The sequence below is a fragment of the Eubalaena glacialis genome, chromosome 10, assembly GCF_028564815.1.
Source record: "Eubalaena glacialis isolate mEubGla1 chromosome 10, mEubGla1.1.hap2.+ XY, whole genome shotgun sequence".
In the NCBI taxonomy this organism is placed as follows: domain Eukaryota; kingdom Metazoa; phylum Chordata; class Mammalia; order Artiodactyla; family Balaenidae; genus Eubalaena; species Eubalaena glacialis.
In genome coordinates this window covers 90,095,181-90,110,171 of record NC_083725.1, presented here as the reverse complement: position 1 = coordinate 90,110,171, position 14,991 = coordinate 90,095,181, and the positions used below count along the sequence as shown (strand labels likewise).

The window sequence follows — 14,991 nt, the reverse complement described above, 5'->3', positions numbered from 1 at the left end:
TCCTAGTAGAATCCCTTTTTGTTTTCCTTACACAAAGCTGTGCTAAACCATATTGCTTTGCCGTAAATTAGAAGAACATCCCCCTCTAGGTAGCTGCTAAAAGCAGACTTGATTTCTGTCTCCATCTGCACCCTTGGCCAGACTCCCTTATGCCAGACACAATCTGCACAACTGTGTCACACATCTTCCTCAACAAAGTTCAACTCTGCTGTTCCTGGAGCACATGATTCTTTCCTTGGTTAATGCTGTTCCCTCACTTTGGAATATTACATTTCATCCTCTTCTCCTGTCTGGCTTATACTTATCCTGTACTATATATCACTTCTCCCGGGAAGCCTGCCCTGATTTCACGTCAAACCTGGGTTAGACGTTCCTGCTCTTGCTATCACATTCCCTTCACCCATGTTTCAGTGTCTTAAACTTGTAAAACTTCATGACAATTACCTGTCACTCCCCTATTCCTCTTCCTCCTCATCAGAATGCAAGCTGCTTGAAAGTGGACCTGTGTCCTGTTTCATTAGCACCCACCACAGAAGTGTTTTATTGAAAGAAGTGAAGGGAATGAATGCATTTTATTTCCCTTCAGCTTATTAACATTATTTATATGGAAGTAGCAGATGAATAAGGCAGTTCTAATGACCACTCAGTTGTTCTTTCTTCACCGAATCTACTGCCAATAGTAACTGTCACAGTTTATAAAGCTCTGGTAAGAAATAATAATTTCTTGAATTCTGTACTGGTGTTTGTCCCAGCACTAGTTTTAAAGATTGGTGTTTTACAGTTCATTTGGGAATACCTCTCTGGGAAAAAATTCTTGATGGGAAGAAAATTCTCTTGTTAATTGTTTTTCCTTAACAAGACTTCTCTCTCTGAAAATCATTCTTTCTACTCCATTCTCTATATTGTGCCAACTAAAATTTGTGCGTATTCTACCAAGTGTAGACATGGAGCCGTCCTCCACTGAGCATCATTTATCTAATTTTTTTGTTTTTTCATTTATTTCTCCTAGGAGACAGATCAATAGTCTATTCATTTCTTATATACTGGCAGTGTTCTACTTTGAGACGAAGCTTATAATATTAACAGGTATTCTAATATAGCCACTTGTTCCTTTAAACAAGTGTTCTTCTGTGGGGTGGAGTAGGGTTTTGGCACATATTACTAACATTTTTATAACGATGACTATAAAGGACTGCACAGACAGACCCCCTTATGCGGAGTGCATTATACCAAGATTTTAAATCATACATTGTTGAAGGTTAAGAGGAGCAATAATGTTATTTGACAGGAGTATAATTACCTAAGTTACAGCAGATTTCAGATCTGTTTCATGAGAAGAAGCTAGTTCCAGGCCAAGAAGGCTAATGAAAATGTCCTTAACCTAGAACGTGGGAAGTCACAATCTTTTAGGATCTCTAGGTGTTCCTTTAAATTTCTTTAAAATGACAGGGCAAGGAGGAACAGGGGGTTGCTATTGGTGTCACCCCATCACACTTCACCCACAGTCACTTTCTTTTCATGTTTTATATACTGGTATCCTATGTGACATTTCATTTGATGATAGGACTCTGCTGCTGAAATAACTTCTATCATAAAAGACTTCTATTATAAAAACAAATGTTAAGTTGACCTCTTTTAGAGAGAATCATTTCATTTAGTTTTTAAATTTAAATCCTTCCGGTGCCTATTGAAAAACATTGAAAAAAAAACCACACAGCTATTTTGTTAAGCAGGTTTTGTAGTTGACCATTTTTTAAATGTATTCTTTCCAGATTCCAGTATTTCCCATGGAAAAATAGATTGAAACGAAGATAGGCGTTGGCTACTAAATGTTTGAGTCTATTCTTAAAATGAAAACAAATCACAAACACAGGTTCAGGAATGGTTGTTTATAAAAAATAAAATGAATTGATAGTCCCTCACTTTTCATCCACTATTACTGAACTGCCTTTTTCAGCAGGAGAGAATACAGGCCTTGCCTGTGGGTGTTCATCATCTGTGACACAAGTATATTAAAAAAACTCCGATTCCAAGACACCCTCTTTCTCTCACTATGGAGAGGAAGCCACACAATAAGAGGCTCACGTCCTCAAAATTGTCTAGTCTTAAGAACAATGTAACTCCAAATAATTAAAAGTCACAGATTTTAAGGCAATCTTCCTACTCATTGTAGAAAACTGGGTCTTGTACAAAATGCTATGCACAAGATTGTATAGTTTAACCTGAATGCCTCATCGCCATCTCAGTTTTGGTAACAAGCAAGTTCCTAGAGAGCAGGCACCTGTTGAAATGCCATCTATACTCTTTTATGGCCTTCATCTTGGGTGGGTCCCTCATCACATCTCTCCCCTTAGCCACTTGAACACAAAATACATGATTTTCATAAGCAAAATTTCCCTTCTGAGTCAACACCCAGAGAATTGGTAATAGCAGCTGAATCACCCTATTTATTGAAAATAAAGGTTGCTTGCTGAAATTACCTGAGGCAGCAATAGCAATGTCTCCTATAGATAGGAGAACTGTTGACACTGAAATGCTTGCTTGAAAATCCCAACTTCACTTTAATTCCTATTAAATATGGTTTTGTGAATTAGCACATCTCACTGTATTCAGGTATCTCTAAAACAATTATTCTTTAACCTGCATAAATAAGACTCTGATAATTTGTCGTGATTGAATTAGAATCAAAGAATCTTGATTTTGGATATACCCAAGTACTTAATGTTTGAGATAAAAATGGTTTGGTGTTGGATAGTATGCTTTGTACATCCATTCCACGTTCTACCCTTTTCCTTCCTGCTATGTGCCCAGGAGGCTCACCTCTATGCATAGTATCACCTATGCTTCTTCCTTCTTCTTGCTTCCTGATAGGCTCATTGGCCAACTGAAGGTACCAGCAGGAGATCACAAGGAGGGATAAGAGATGTGGGGTATTTTTTATTACCCTGACTTTCTTCTTCTATGATTATAGCTTTTAACAAGTTCTGCCAACTGCTCTCTGCCTTTGTCCCTTCAAGTCTAGGTCTGGTAATGGCTTCCAGCTTTTGCCAGTCCCTGGAAGCTTCATTATCATCTGTTGGCTCCCTTGATCCTATTTACACTTCTGCATATTAAATTCTATTATTAAATTCTCTTCAAATACCCCTTCTATTCTATCAGTTCTATCAGTTTCCTGTTGGGAAAATGACTGATACAGTTATGAGTTATTCTTGATATTTATATTTCATAAACAGCTCAAAATATCAACATATATAACCTTATAATATGAATGCTCTTTTTAAATTTTACTTTATAAATATTTCTAGTTATCTGGGGACTTAAGTCCTTTTTAATATATAGTTCCTGATTTTTAAAAATAAGAACAAATTATTCTCCATCAAAATAAAATAAATCATGAATATAACACTATTTCAAGACTAATTCAAGTTGAGAGCAGTTATTTACTAGGATATACCTCCTGGAATAGAATAGACACTCACTAAGTATTTGTTGAAGGATAAATACATGCATAGATGCTATATTGGCCATTTTTCTCTTTGCTCTTAGATCCATTTTCTGCCTTTTCCTCTTTGGATTTGTTTTCACGGAAAAGTAGATTATATAGATTCACTTGTAAATTGCTGCTGGTAAGTTACACTAGGAGGTACTGGAAGTCTCGAAGGTGGAAGGAAGGGAAGAACCCATATCTTTCCTCCTCTCCTGGCCGTCCTCAGGGCTGTCTCCAGAGCAGCTATAATTTGTTATGGCTCCATAATTCTCTGTGGCTCGACTCTCAACACTTCACTTTTCTGCAGGTAGTCCTACTCATGGATGGCATAGCTCTTGCCCAACAGCTCAGGTAGTAAGGTCTGAAATATACTTCATCTCATCTTCCCTCCAGCTTTAAGGGTTGTTAGCAATTTTCTGCTGTAGTTAATTGCTGGTTGCCTCACATTTCTGTTTGATTTCTCAGCTTTCCCATCCCCTGTGCTACTGATTCCCTAAATTAAGTTCCTTTCATTGAAAAGACGTATAGTGGCTTCTTTTTTCTTAATCACACCCTAACTAATACAGATGATTTGGTGGGTAAATAAAATAATAAGAAAAGGATAACAAAATAGCATAATATGTCTTCCATTATCAATCCATCCCCAATACCTGATTAAATCCAGGGGCTGATGCTTGTACCACATTCCCCAGCGTGCCCAGCGCTCATATAATAGATGTCTGTTATTCTGAGGTCCATGGGTTTTGATGGGCTGGTTACTCTTGTAGGCTCCCTGAAACAAATAAAATAAGATGAAGTGATATCTATTCTTTTAGTGAAATTTGAACTAATAGGAATTGTTTTTGCTGTATTTCCTTACGGAATAATTTAATAACTTACTGAAAGCTTCAGAAATTATAAACATAAGCCCATCACTGGAGTGATGTAGTAAATGCATTTATATATCTATCTTTCATTGAAAATATTCTGATAGTTCCTTAAAAATTCTTTCTTAAATTCCTTTTTTAAACCAATGAGATCCCTTTCACTTAAAGTAAGCTTTAGGTTTCATTGTTTGGAACCCAAGGTCTTGTAATAAACACAATATCTTTATTATCATTGAGAGAAATTGTTGTAATCTTTAGTTCAGAAATTGAGCATTATTCTGCTTTGAGAAGCGATCCAGTACCAGAAAATATTTATTTCATTTATAGAAGCTAAGGGAAAGAGTCAGTGTTCATTCAGCAAATATAGACCCCCCCCAAAAGAATCACTATGGTGTCCACACGAAACTGACATAATATTGTAAATCAACTATATTTCAATAAAAAAAATTTTACGTATAAGAAGCCTGTCTCCAGTGTTATTCATGTTTTGAAATCCGTAAAATTTACTTCAGGTTAGATATTCCAAAAATGGAAGCATGTTTTCCAATTCTTTATATTCCCCTCAAACATCTGTCATATGGGTTGCAATTTCAGAAACATAGAATATATATGCCTTTTAGAGGAACGTGTTCCCTGAAGGCTGAACTGCTCTGCTTTTATAATTTAAAAAAATGACAATAGATATAGTGACTTTATTTTCTGAATCAAAACTTAGGACACAGGATTTGACAAAGTCTCTCTGCTCACTCTAATGTGTGATTCTACTTCTATGAAATGTTTGATGAAAATTTAAAACAAGTGGAATTATGCCTCAGTTACCTCACCTAAATGATGGGGATAAGAATAAGTATTAATGATACCAATACAGAGGGATCTTGTGAGGACCCCCTTGGAGAATAGCTATAAAGTGCCAGCCACATAAGAAGCATAAAAATAATGTCAGTTAATTTTAGGTGTTTGCTATATTGTGGCCATCGAACAGTGCAAAACTATCATCTGAATGGTTCCAGACAACCAGGGCTGTGAGTTCCTATGAAGAAAGATGGCACCTTGAATCATGGTCTGTAGGTGCCTCAAGGCTGAAATGAGAGACACATACGGACTTTGCCTCTGGCTTTCTAAGAAAATAGATACATTAATTGAGTAAGGGTGGAAGGACAGTCTTCCCTAAGGGAGCCCAAAGTGTTTAAACCCTAAAGATTGGAAGCTAAGGAGATGAAAGTAAAGATCAAGATTCTAAGACATCCACTTGAGAAAAGTTTGTTTGCTTGTGAAACTGGACTGACTTGTTAAGGTAGCCTGCCCTGAGATTGGGAAGGTAAGGGAAGGTGAACCAAAATCTCAGGTTTCTTTCATGCATTCCTGATAATCCTAAAATACGTGACTTTCCTTCCCAGCCTCAGTGGTCAGACATAGGCATTTCCTGGGTTTTAGGCGCTAAGCTTTAGATCCTTAGTACCTCATTGTTCTGACTCAGCTCAGTAACCTCAATCAACCATAATGTTCTGACTCTTGCCCACCCATGCATTCTCATCCCTTTTCAGAGGACTATGTACACTCAGTGATCCCCACCACCTCCATGATCGGCCCCTTCCTCCAACTGACACACTTTTCTTCTGTCTCCACTATTCATAATTGATGGGATTATCAATTCTATCAATATTTTAGGCAAACTCTTTCTCATATATATATTCCCCTTCTTCCCTTTCTTTCTTCTTTGTCATGCCAAATTTCACTGGACATATCTCTTTCTCCCCTCTAGCTACTGTCTCTTTTGTAAGTAAAAAATAAATCTCAACTGTGGGTGAAAAGTGTGAGACCGATCCTAATAATACTCCTGCATTAAGGAAGAAGGAGGTCTAAACTGTGAGTGTTCTTATTCAAATTATAGTCAGTGCCACTGACTCCATTTTCCTCTAAATAAGTCTTGTTTTTCTTTCTTCAAGTAGTAGTCTTTAAAATTGATAGAAAATTCCTGAGTCCATTTTATTGACTTGCTGCTTTGTTTTCGTTACTTGTATTTCAACAATATTGTTTTCCAGTCGTTTTGTGTATGTATACCATATACTAGTACTTCTACCAAATTATAAGAATAAATGGGAAAATGACTATTATTTACAACCTATTCCCAATAGGTTCCAAATTTCTCACAAGAAACTGTCAAATAAACTGTCAGAACACAGACTAGTTAGGTAAACAAAATTACTTAGAGAACAAAACAAACCTTCCTGTGCTACAGAAGCTCTCCCAGGGACTCAGGTTTGCCACTCTGAACAGTTTACCACTTACTGACTAGGTCGTATTTGACATGGTGTTTAATTTCTCTGAGCCTTGCTTCTGCATCTCTGCAATGGAAAAATAATAATATCTCCCCTCCAAAATTATTGTCAGATGAGTGGGAAAATCCATGCACAGGACCTGTTGCATGAAACACTCTAACACATTATCTGTTATCATTATTTCTATTCCTAATATAAGTAGGTATGCCATAATGAATAGAAGCATTGGAATCTGGCTTCCTGGGCTCAAAACTGTGCCTTTAATACTTAACCTTTTTCTGCCTCAGTGATCTATCTGTAAAACAGAGTTAATATTATTGCCTATCTCAAAGGGTTGTTGCAAAGGTTAAATGAGATAGTCCATATGAAACGTTTAGCTCAGTACCAGACAGGAAGTGCTCAATACATTTTATCTTTATGAGTTATACTCGACTGTGAATTCCTCAGGTATAAGGGTTATGTCCTATGAGTTCTCAGCCTTTAAAAAAAGAAGACTGATGGGCTTTGAAAACACACACATTAAACCTCTAAAGACCTGTTCTTATTTTGAAATGTAAAACTGCCTTAAAAATAGTATAGTATGTGTGTGTATTGGGGGGGAGTTTAAAACTGATTCACATGTCATTCATGACTCAGAAGGCAGAGTTACCACAACATGACCTACTTAAAACTGGAAGAGAGGTAATAATCTGGCAGAAAATCAAGTAAATAATGGGGTGTAGATTTTTGGTTTGGGTTTGTCTTAGGTTTTCAGGTATCCCAAAGTAGTAGGCACAGACCAGAACCTGCCCTGTTTGGAAGCTGTGTAAATCCCAAGCTGAGTCAGGCATGGAGCTGTGTTGGAGCAGAGGGCTATCTATGTCTGGTCAGAGTGGCTGAGCAATGTCCATGAGTTCCCTCTGAGGGTGGGATTCCTGGTACAGGGCAAACTGCAGAAGGGTTCTGGAGCACAGGAGCCAGTGTGCAGCCACAGATTATCACGGGGTCTCAGAAGGGTCCAAGGCCACTCACCGGTTGAACCCTCTGGGAATAAGGCAGCTAGACTTAAGTGGAAAAAAAAATGAGATCAAGCATTGAGCAAGAGAAACATTTTTTTAAAATGGAAATTGTATTTCAAAATTACCTCATGTGGGGGAAAAGCTGCTATATATGAGCCATTGTTTATAAGTTTACAGATACCTGGAAAAAGAAGAAAAGAACAGTTCTTGAGTTAGTTTAATTGAAGACTTCTCTCTGAAGCAACCTACATAATACTTGGGAAAATAAATTAATTTAAAAACAAAATAACCCAAATGACTTCCATAGCCATATCACCTATGAGGACAGTGAGGGTTTGCAAGGTGCCAACATGTGGCACTTTTCCATATCATGAAATGTGGGGATTTTAATACCCACTTATTTGGGGGCACATGAGCCTGGAACAACTTTTTTTTTTTACTCAAAACAAAATTTGGTCAAGGAAGCAGAGGAATTCCCCACTCCTCAAAATGTCTCAAAGGAGATTGGTATTGAGAAATCTTTAATTCTTTAATACTGATCCAAAGAGAATAAATAGCGATATGTGACCCTTCTTAAAATCTCTTCCATCCCAATGAGAGTGTAGTGAAATGGACTCTCTCATATAGTTCTGGGAAGACTAGATATTTGGAAAACTCTTATGAAGAGCAATTTTCATTGCAATATTATTTATATTAGTAAAGAATTAGAAATAATTGTACATCCAAAATTGGGTGATTGTTTCATTATTATGGTTCAATCAATTATATAAGTGCTTGGTAAATGACTGTGATTTGATGAATGCTTACAATAGAATATTGTACAGCTATTTAAAATAATGTTTTCAGACATACTAAAGGGCTTGAGAAAGTACTCATAATGGTAATTTCAAAAAGGATAGAAAATTGTAAACATTGCACGATTCTAATTATGAGATGTATATGTATATATATTCAGTACTAATTTGGTACAGTGAAAATTGAATGTAGGGATTTTTAAATTTTATTTTTATACCCTTCTGTGTTTATTGCATGTTTGACAAAGGGCATGCTATCTTTACAATCATTTAAATGTCAATTTTATTTTTTAAAGACTACATAAGCACATAGTGCTATCATTTAGACACATTTGTAGTTTACATTCTGGATTTCTCTACCTTTATTTCTTGTTTAGAAAACTTCTGATTAAGTGTCAAATTTTTTATAAGGATTTAGTTTTTAAATTAATTATTTTGACTGCTCAGTAATAAATGAATCATTAATCAGAAGAGAACCAAAGTCTGAACATTCCTCTTTGGATGACTTGAAACATAGTTCATTTTACTAATGTGGTAATCTATTTGAATGCAAATCAGTAGATATTGGTACAAGTTTCCACTGGCTATCAACTTTTTTATTTGAAGGAATTTTAGAACATGATTAACATTTTATTTCTTCAGCCATATTGTATTTTTCACACTAACAAACAGCCAGCTCATTTGTTACCTGTTGCTTTCTGCTCTGCTCTGTGTAAACTTTGCAATTTTACTTAATTTTCCCAGGTGAAACTTTCTGTTTTCTTTTGCATCAGACATGTTGTAGCATACTGCTAAACATTCAAACAACAGAGACATTTAGAAATTTAAAATTAGCTGTAATCTCACCTCTCAGAGATAATCTCTAAAATGTTTCATATAAATTCTAGATTTTTTTCTTTTTTTTTGTGAGTGTTTAGAAAATGGGATTACACATTAAATTTACAGTTTTGTAATCTGTTTTTTTTCCACTTAATAATGCTTTACGGATATCTTTTGAAGTCAATAAATAGAGAACTGATACAAATTTTCAATCTCCATGAGTAAAGGGTCTGTGTCATATACTTTCCATAATACATAGTGTATAATAGATGCTGAATACATTTGAGTTAAGAGTGAATAAAATCACATCATTTTTAATGGATGCATTATGTGCATATAGCCTAATGGACAGCTAAAGTATCTCCAGTATTATTCTATTCTATTCTTTGTTTACAAAGCCACAATGAACAAATTTCTACATATATTGTTATTCAAAAGTCTGATTATTTCTTTGGGATAAATTTCTAGAAATAAAATTTCTGTTCCAAAGTTTTTGCACATTTCACATTTTGATACACATTGCCAAGTGCCCTTAAAAAAGTTTTTTGTTTGTTTTATTTTGTTTTCTTTCATTGAAAGGCTGAAAAATACAATGTTTAGAGTTTGTTCACTGAATTATATCCTTATATCTAATGCACGAAGGCAAAGCTTCAGATGTTAAAAAATACTTCTGAGTGTAATCAGTAAAAGTAAATTCCATAGTACGTTTTTAATTAGTGTTCTTACCCAGTTTTGATATTCCATTTTCATATTTGGTGTGCTGCAGCATGTGATAGACTATCCTGCTTCGAGTAGCATTGCTGAAGAAGGTGTCCTTATTGTTTATTATGAAGCTGGGAAGATAAGCGGATTGGTTTTAATATTTAATGCAGACCACAGAATCTAGCAACAGTTACAAGTTCCTGGGTAGTCATCCATGTATTTTCTCCATTAAAATGAATGCATGTAAAGTATAATAAATCAGAAGAGAAACCATCTTCTTAAAAAAAAAATCATTTGGCTGAGAAAATATACACTTATAAATAATACAGGGAATATCAAATATTCATTTTAATATCCTTCAGTTTATAAGGAAGCCTAAATGTCCTCATATTTCTTATTGAGCATGGAACAAGAACAGATTGTCCGCTGGCTCCCATAAATTTGGTACTACCTTAAGCAATGTGGTTCCAAATAGAACACATTAAAAATTGATGTCATTCCCCAATACTGCACTTTCCGAGCTAGCTTGTTTTCAGTACTTCAGCGACAAGCAACGTTTCTCACTTCCCCTTCATATCCTACTGTTCCATTATAGAAAGAGTTGTATGGAGTAAACATGAGAGCCAATGATGTAAAGAGCAAAAGGGTGACTTCAAGAGGTGGTGGGAGGTGGGAGGGGTGTTCCCTGGCACGGTCCAGTGGTTAAGACTCCACGCTTTCACTGCCAAGGGCCTGGGTTCAATCCCTGGTCGGGGAACTAAGATCCCACAAGGCATGGCCAAAAAAATTAAATAACTAAAAAATAATTTTAAAAAAGAGGTGATGGGAGAAAAGAGATGGGAACTCACTGGTGAATTCGTGCACGGCTGAAGGGGCCAGTATAGCAGTCTGACTCCTCCAGGTCTGGGAAAGCTGATTTGTCAAGAACCATTGGGTTTTGGGACATCCATTTTTTGATTCTTCTAAAATATTTTTGCACCCTGGAACAAATTCACATTTTAGAACTGAATTAGGTTGCACTCCAGAGCCATGCCTACCTTCCACTACTGTTCTGAAAGAGTTCCCAAAAGACATACACACACCCACATTCACACACACATACATGCATTATTCCTGTACCCACACAAAGGAAATAATTCCAAAGCAAACCAAATCTTGCATTTATTTAAACTCTTTCAGGGCAACTAGGTGATCCTCATAAGAAAAATCTGTGGAAAATATTAGAAAATCATCATACATAAAGATGGGGTAGGAAAAAGCATAAAGAATAAAACCAGCAAGATTGTTTATTAAAGTTGAGTGTATGTACGTATATATCTATATCTATATATGTGTGGCTATAGATCACTTTAAAAAATCTATAGCAATGTGGCTCCAGAAAAGTGGAGACTGAAAAGAGAGAAATGGCTACAATGCACTCAACGCATTCAGTTCTGGGAGCCACATGTCCTATGGTAACAGCAAGGGTTTCAGGTCCAGAAAAACTGGGTTCAAAGGCAGCTCTGCATTATAGTAGCTATGGAAACTTGTATAAGTTATTTAATTTCTTGCCTTGGTTTCTTTACCCATAAAATAAAAGTAATAATACTGACATTGCTGGAGAGTTGTGAGTTGGTGTTTTACATTAAACTTGATGATTAACAATAAGGATAGTTGAGTCAAGGAGCCTTTGTGGTATTTTTAAGACTTTAACGGGCATATAAATCACCTGAAGATCTTGTTAAAATGCAGATACTAATTCAGTAGACTTAGGGTGGGGTCTGAGATTCTGCATTTCTAACTAGTTCCCGGGGTGGGGGTGGGGGGGCTCATCCTGCTATCCACTGACTGCGCTTTGAGGGGTGGATTTAGCATAGACACCAGGTTAGAGAACATTAAAACACTGTTTCAGGAAATCTCACATGAGGATACTTTGGCCTCAGCTTTAGATTACAGTCACAACTCAGTTCTATGTGGTATATATACTGATTGGAATCATATTTATTTTTCAAAACACAAAAATGAAAGCAAAAGAGATACTGACTCCAGAGACTGATTCTGAAAATGAGATTCTGAGTTGCTATAATAACAGCTGTGTTTACTTTAAAAATGTGCTATATTTACACACTATTTATGAGGTTCTATCTTTGGCAGTTTTTGGACTTCTTCTGCAATAGTGAGCCGAAGTGGCAGGATAGAATATTTTCCTAGTACAATGAGAGAAGTACAATGCATCTTAATATTTGGCCAACTCTGCTTAAACTTTAAAAAATTTAGTACAGCAATGTGCAGGCAGACTGTATCTTAAACATGATTTCATTCAATTACCATGTATATATAATTTGAAATAAGCATCAAGTTTTGATGTTTAGCATGTGAAGAGTTTGGACATTTTCTTTGCCAAGTGATGTTATCACTTAGATGCCAAGCCTTTTTTGGTTTTGGAGGGACCAGAGCATTTCTTTCTAGCCTAAAATAATTGAGTGTTATCTGAAGTGTCCATTTTGCTTCTTCTTATTACAAAGAAAGCCTCTGAAATCACAAAATATCGCTGTATTCCAGCCACTAGTGCACAGACATGTAAAAACACTGAATGGATTATATAGTAATTACTCCAACTTTTCAATGTTAGCCTAGTGGAGAAAACAATGGGATAAAAAATTAGAGGATGAATTTGCCAGTCATTGAAATTGAGCCAAACATTTTCAATCTTTGAGCTTTAGGTTCCTCATCTGTAAAGAGAGAAAGTAATTCCATCTGTCCTACTTCATTAGGTGGCTAGGAGGATCAAATAAAAGGAGGCATCTGATGACACTTAGAAAATGCTGATAGCTCTAGCACCCAAGGGCTTACTATCTCTGACAAAATTGCAAACATACTAGAAATAAATGCCAATCAAAAAAATTAAAGAAATGAAATAAAATGACTTTTAGACCATCACTGGCCTTTTACAGAAAAATAAACCATATTATCAGTTTAGGCTTTTCACATACTTTCTATGAAGGAATACATGATGTCTAATAGTGAAATGTGGTCAGGGCTGGATCTGAATCACAGGATGTGAAGATCTAGCTCATTACTTAATTTCTTTGATTCTCATTCAGTTTTCTCATCTCTTAAATGAAGGGATATTCTGATAATTAAATAGGTAATGACTGATCCCACAGTGACCAGCACAAAGTAAACACTCAATAAATACTTATGATAATAATAAGGAAAAGGAGTATCACCACCACTTCTACAACCACCACTACCACCACCATGCCACCAACATGATCTAACGTATTACCTACACTCTACCAAACTTTTATCACGTTAGCCATCTTGCAAACTCAAGATTTCATGGCATAATGTGAGGATGACTTCTAACAGAGCTTTAAGTTCCTTTGCTAAAATCAGTGGAACGCAGAGAATTCAATGGAAATTGAAAAGAAATCTGGATTAAAGGGTCAAAAGAACGTGGTCAGAGCACAAACTCTATCACACCAGCTGTGAAAGCTAGGGGATGAGATGTGGGGTGGTAAGGAGTGGTGATAATGGAGTCATTTATTTTCCCTGATCTGCAAACCAGTTACTCTTTGTTCTGCCCCCTTGAATGGTCCTTTTGAAGATGCTTTGATAATTGAATATGAAAGTACTTTGTAAACTAATGACAGAGAGCAGCAATAATAAAACTATAGGCATTTCCTTTCGACCTGCCTGGTGAAACGATGATCTTTGAAACCTGGAAAATTGCCTGTACATATTTACCCCTAATGTTTACTGGTCAAATTACCCATGCACAAAACATCTTTCCCACATCAGGAAATGGAAAGCACAAGTGACATCTAAGTACACACATTAGACTTTTGCTTCCCTCTTTCCAATTGTCTAAAAATTGGGTTTTATAATTTTATAACAGTGATGCCCGTACATACACACACACAACATTTAAATTTTCGTTTCCAAAGGTCAAGTTTAAAAAAAATCAAAATCAGTCATTTCCTTAATTGAAAGTATAAACTCAGGCAAATACCAAGACAGTCATTTTTTCAGTTTAATATGTCATATAACTTTATAAATGCCTTTCCTATTTATCTGTTACCCTCCCCATACGCATCCACTAACTCAAAGAACAAAGAGAACTATTTGTAATATGTAAACTGTAAAGCAGTAGACTATAGTAATGCTTAAGGTACATTAACAATTGTTTGGAATAACTGACAACCTTATTTTCATTTCATAAAATTAAACAAAAAATAATAAACACAAAAGATAATAAAACATATTATGACACATAATATAGCATTTATTTTTCTAGTTTACTTTTGTTTGACCAAAATAGTAAAGAAAAACATTTTTCCACTATTAAAAATGTTTCTTTAGGATTTAGAATATACATGTTTATCAGGAATTCTAAATACAAGTTTACTCTAAAACTAAATTATGACAGTATTACATAGACATTTGTTGCCAATTTAATATACAGGATTTTATCCTTCTGTGAGTCTCTGAAAGGAAGATGCCTATTTAGCAGAAAACACACTAATTATACAGTGGCAAATCTCACTAATTCTATACAGCACCCAGAAACAAACCTAAACATGTTTTATCAACACATCCAATATTAAACAGGCACATGCAGAGAAAAATATGGAAAACCTGCGGTTGTAAATTTATATATTATAATATTCCAATGAATTTGACCTTATTATGCAAAAATAACTTTGGAAATTTGCTTATATAGACCAGGAATGAATGAGCACAAGAGAAATGATGAAAGCTCATTGTAAATCTGAGCATGTCAACCTGATAAACAGAAGAATCTGACTGGCTAAGGAACATCATTAATTTTTTAAGAGCCATTTGAGTACTAATTCCTTTAGCATTCATTCAGATTTCAAGTTTTCCCCTTCATGATTTACTTTTCTTGTCACTCATTCCTACCAACCTAAATTTAATGTTTAATAGAGTACAATACTCTCTTCTAGAATTCAAAATTTTCCTATTTTAGAGTTCTAAATTATATTCAGACATTTTCTTTGGTAAAGGAACTAGATTTATTAAATTCTTTCCTAAAATGGTCAG

General features: G+C 35.4%; 2 protein-coding genes across 2 annotated transcripts in view; one reads left to right on the top strand and one right to left on the bottom strand.

Annotated features, from left to right (window-relative positions):
• Positions 1 to 14,991, bottom strand: part of ANO3 (anoctamin 3) — a 414,700-nt gene that overhangs the window by 82,009 nt on the left and 317,700 nt on the right. The window contains 4 exon segments of the mRNA XM_061203163.1: positions 4,138 to 4,259; positions 7,756 to 7,811; positions 9,970 to 10,076; positions 10,794 to 10,925. Of these exon segments, the coding sequence (XP_061059146.1) occupies positions 4,138 to 4,259; positions 7,756 to 7,811; positions 9,970 to 10,076; positions 10,794 to 10,925 (417 nt within the window).
• MUC15 (mucin 15, cell surface associated) overlaps positions 1 to 14,991 on the top strand; it is a 109,557-nt gene that overhangs the window by 27,482 nt on the left and 67,084 nt on the right.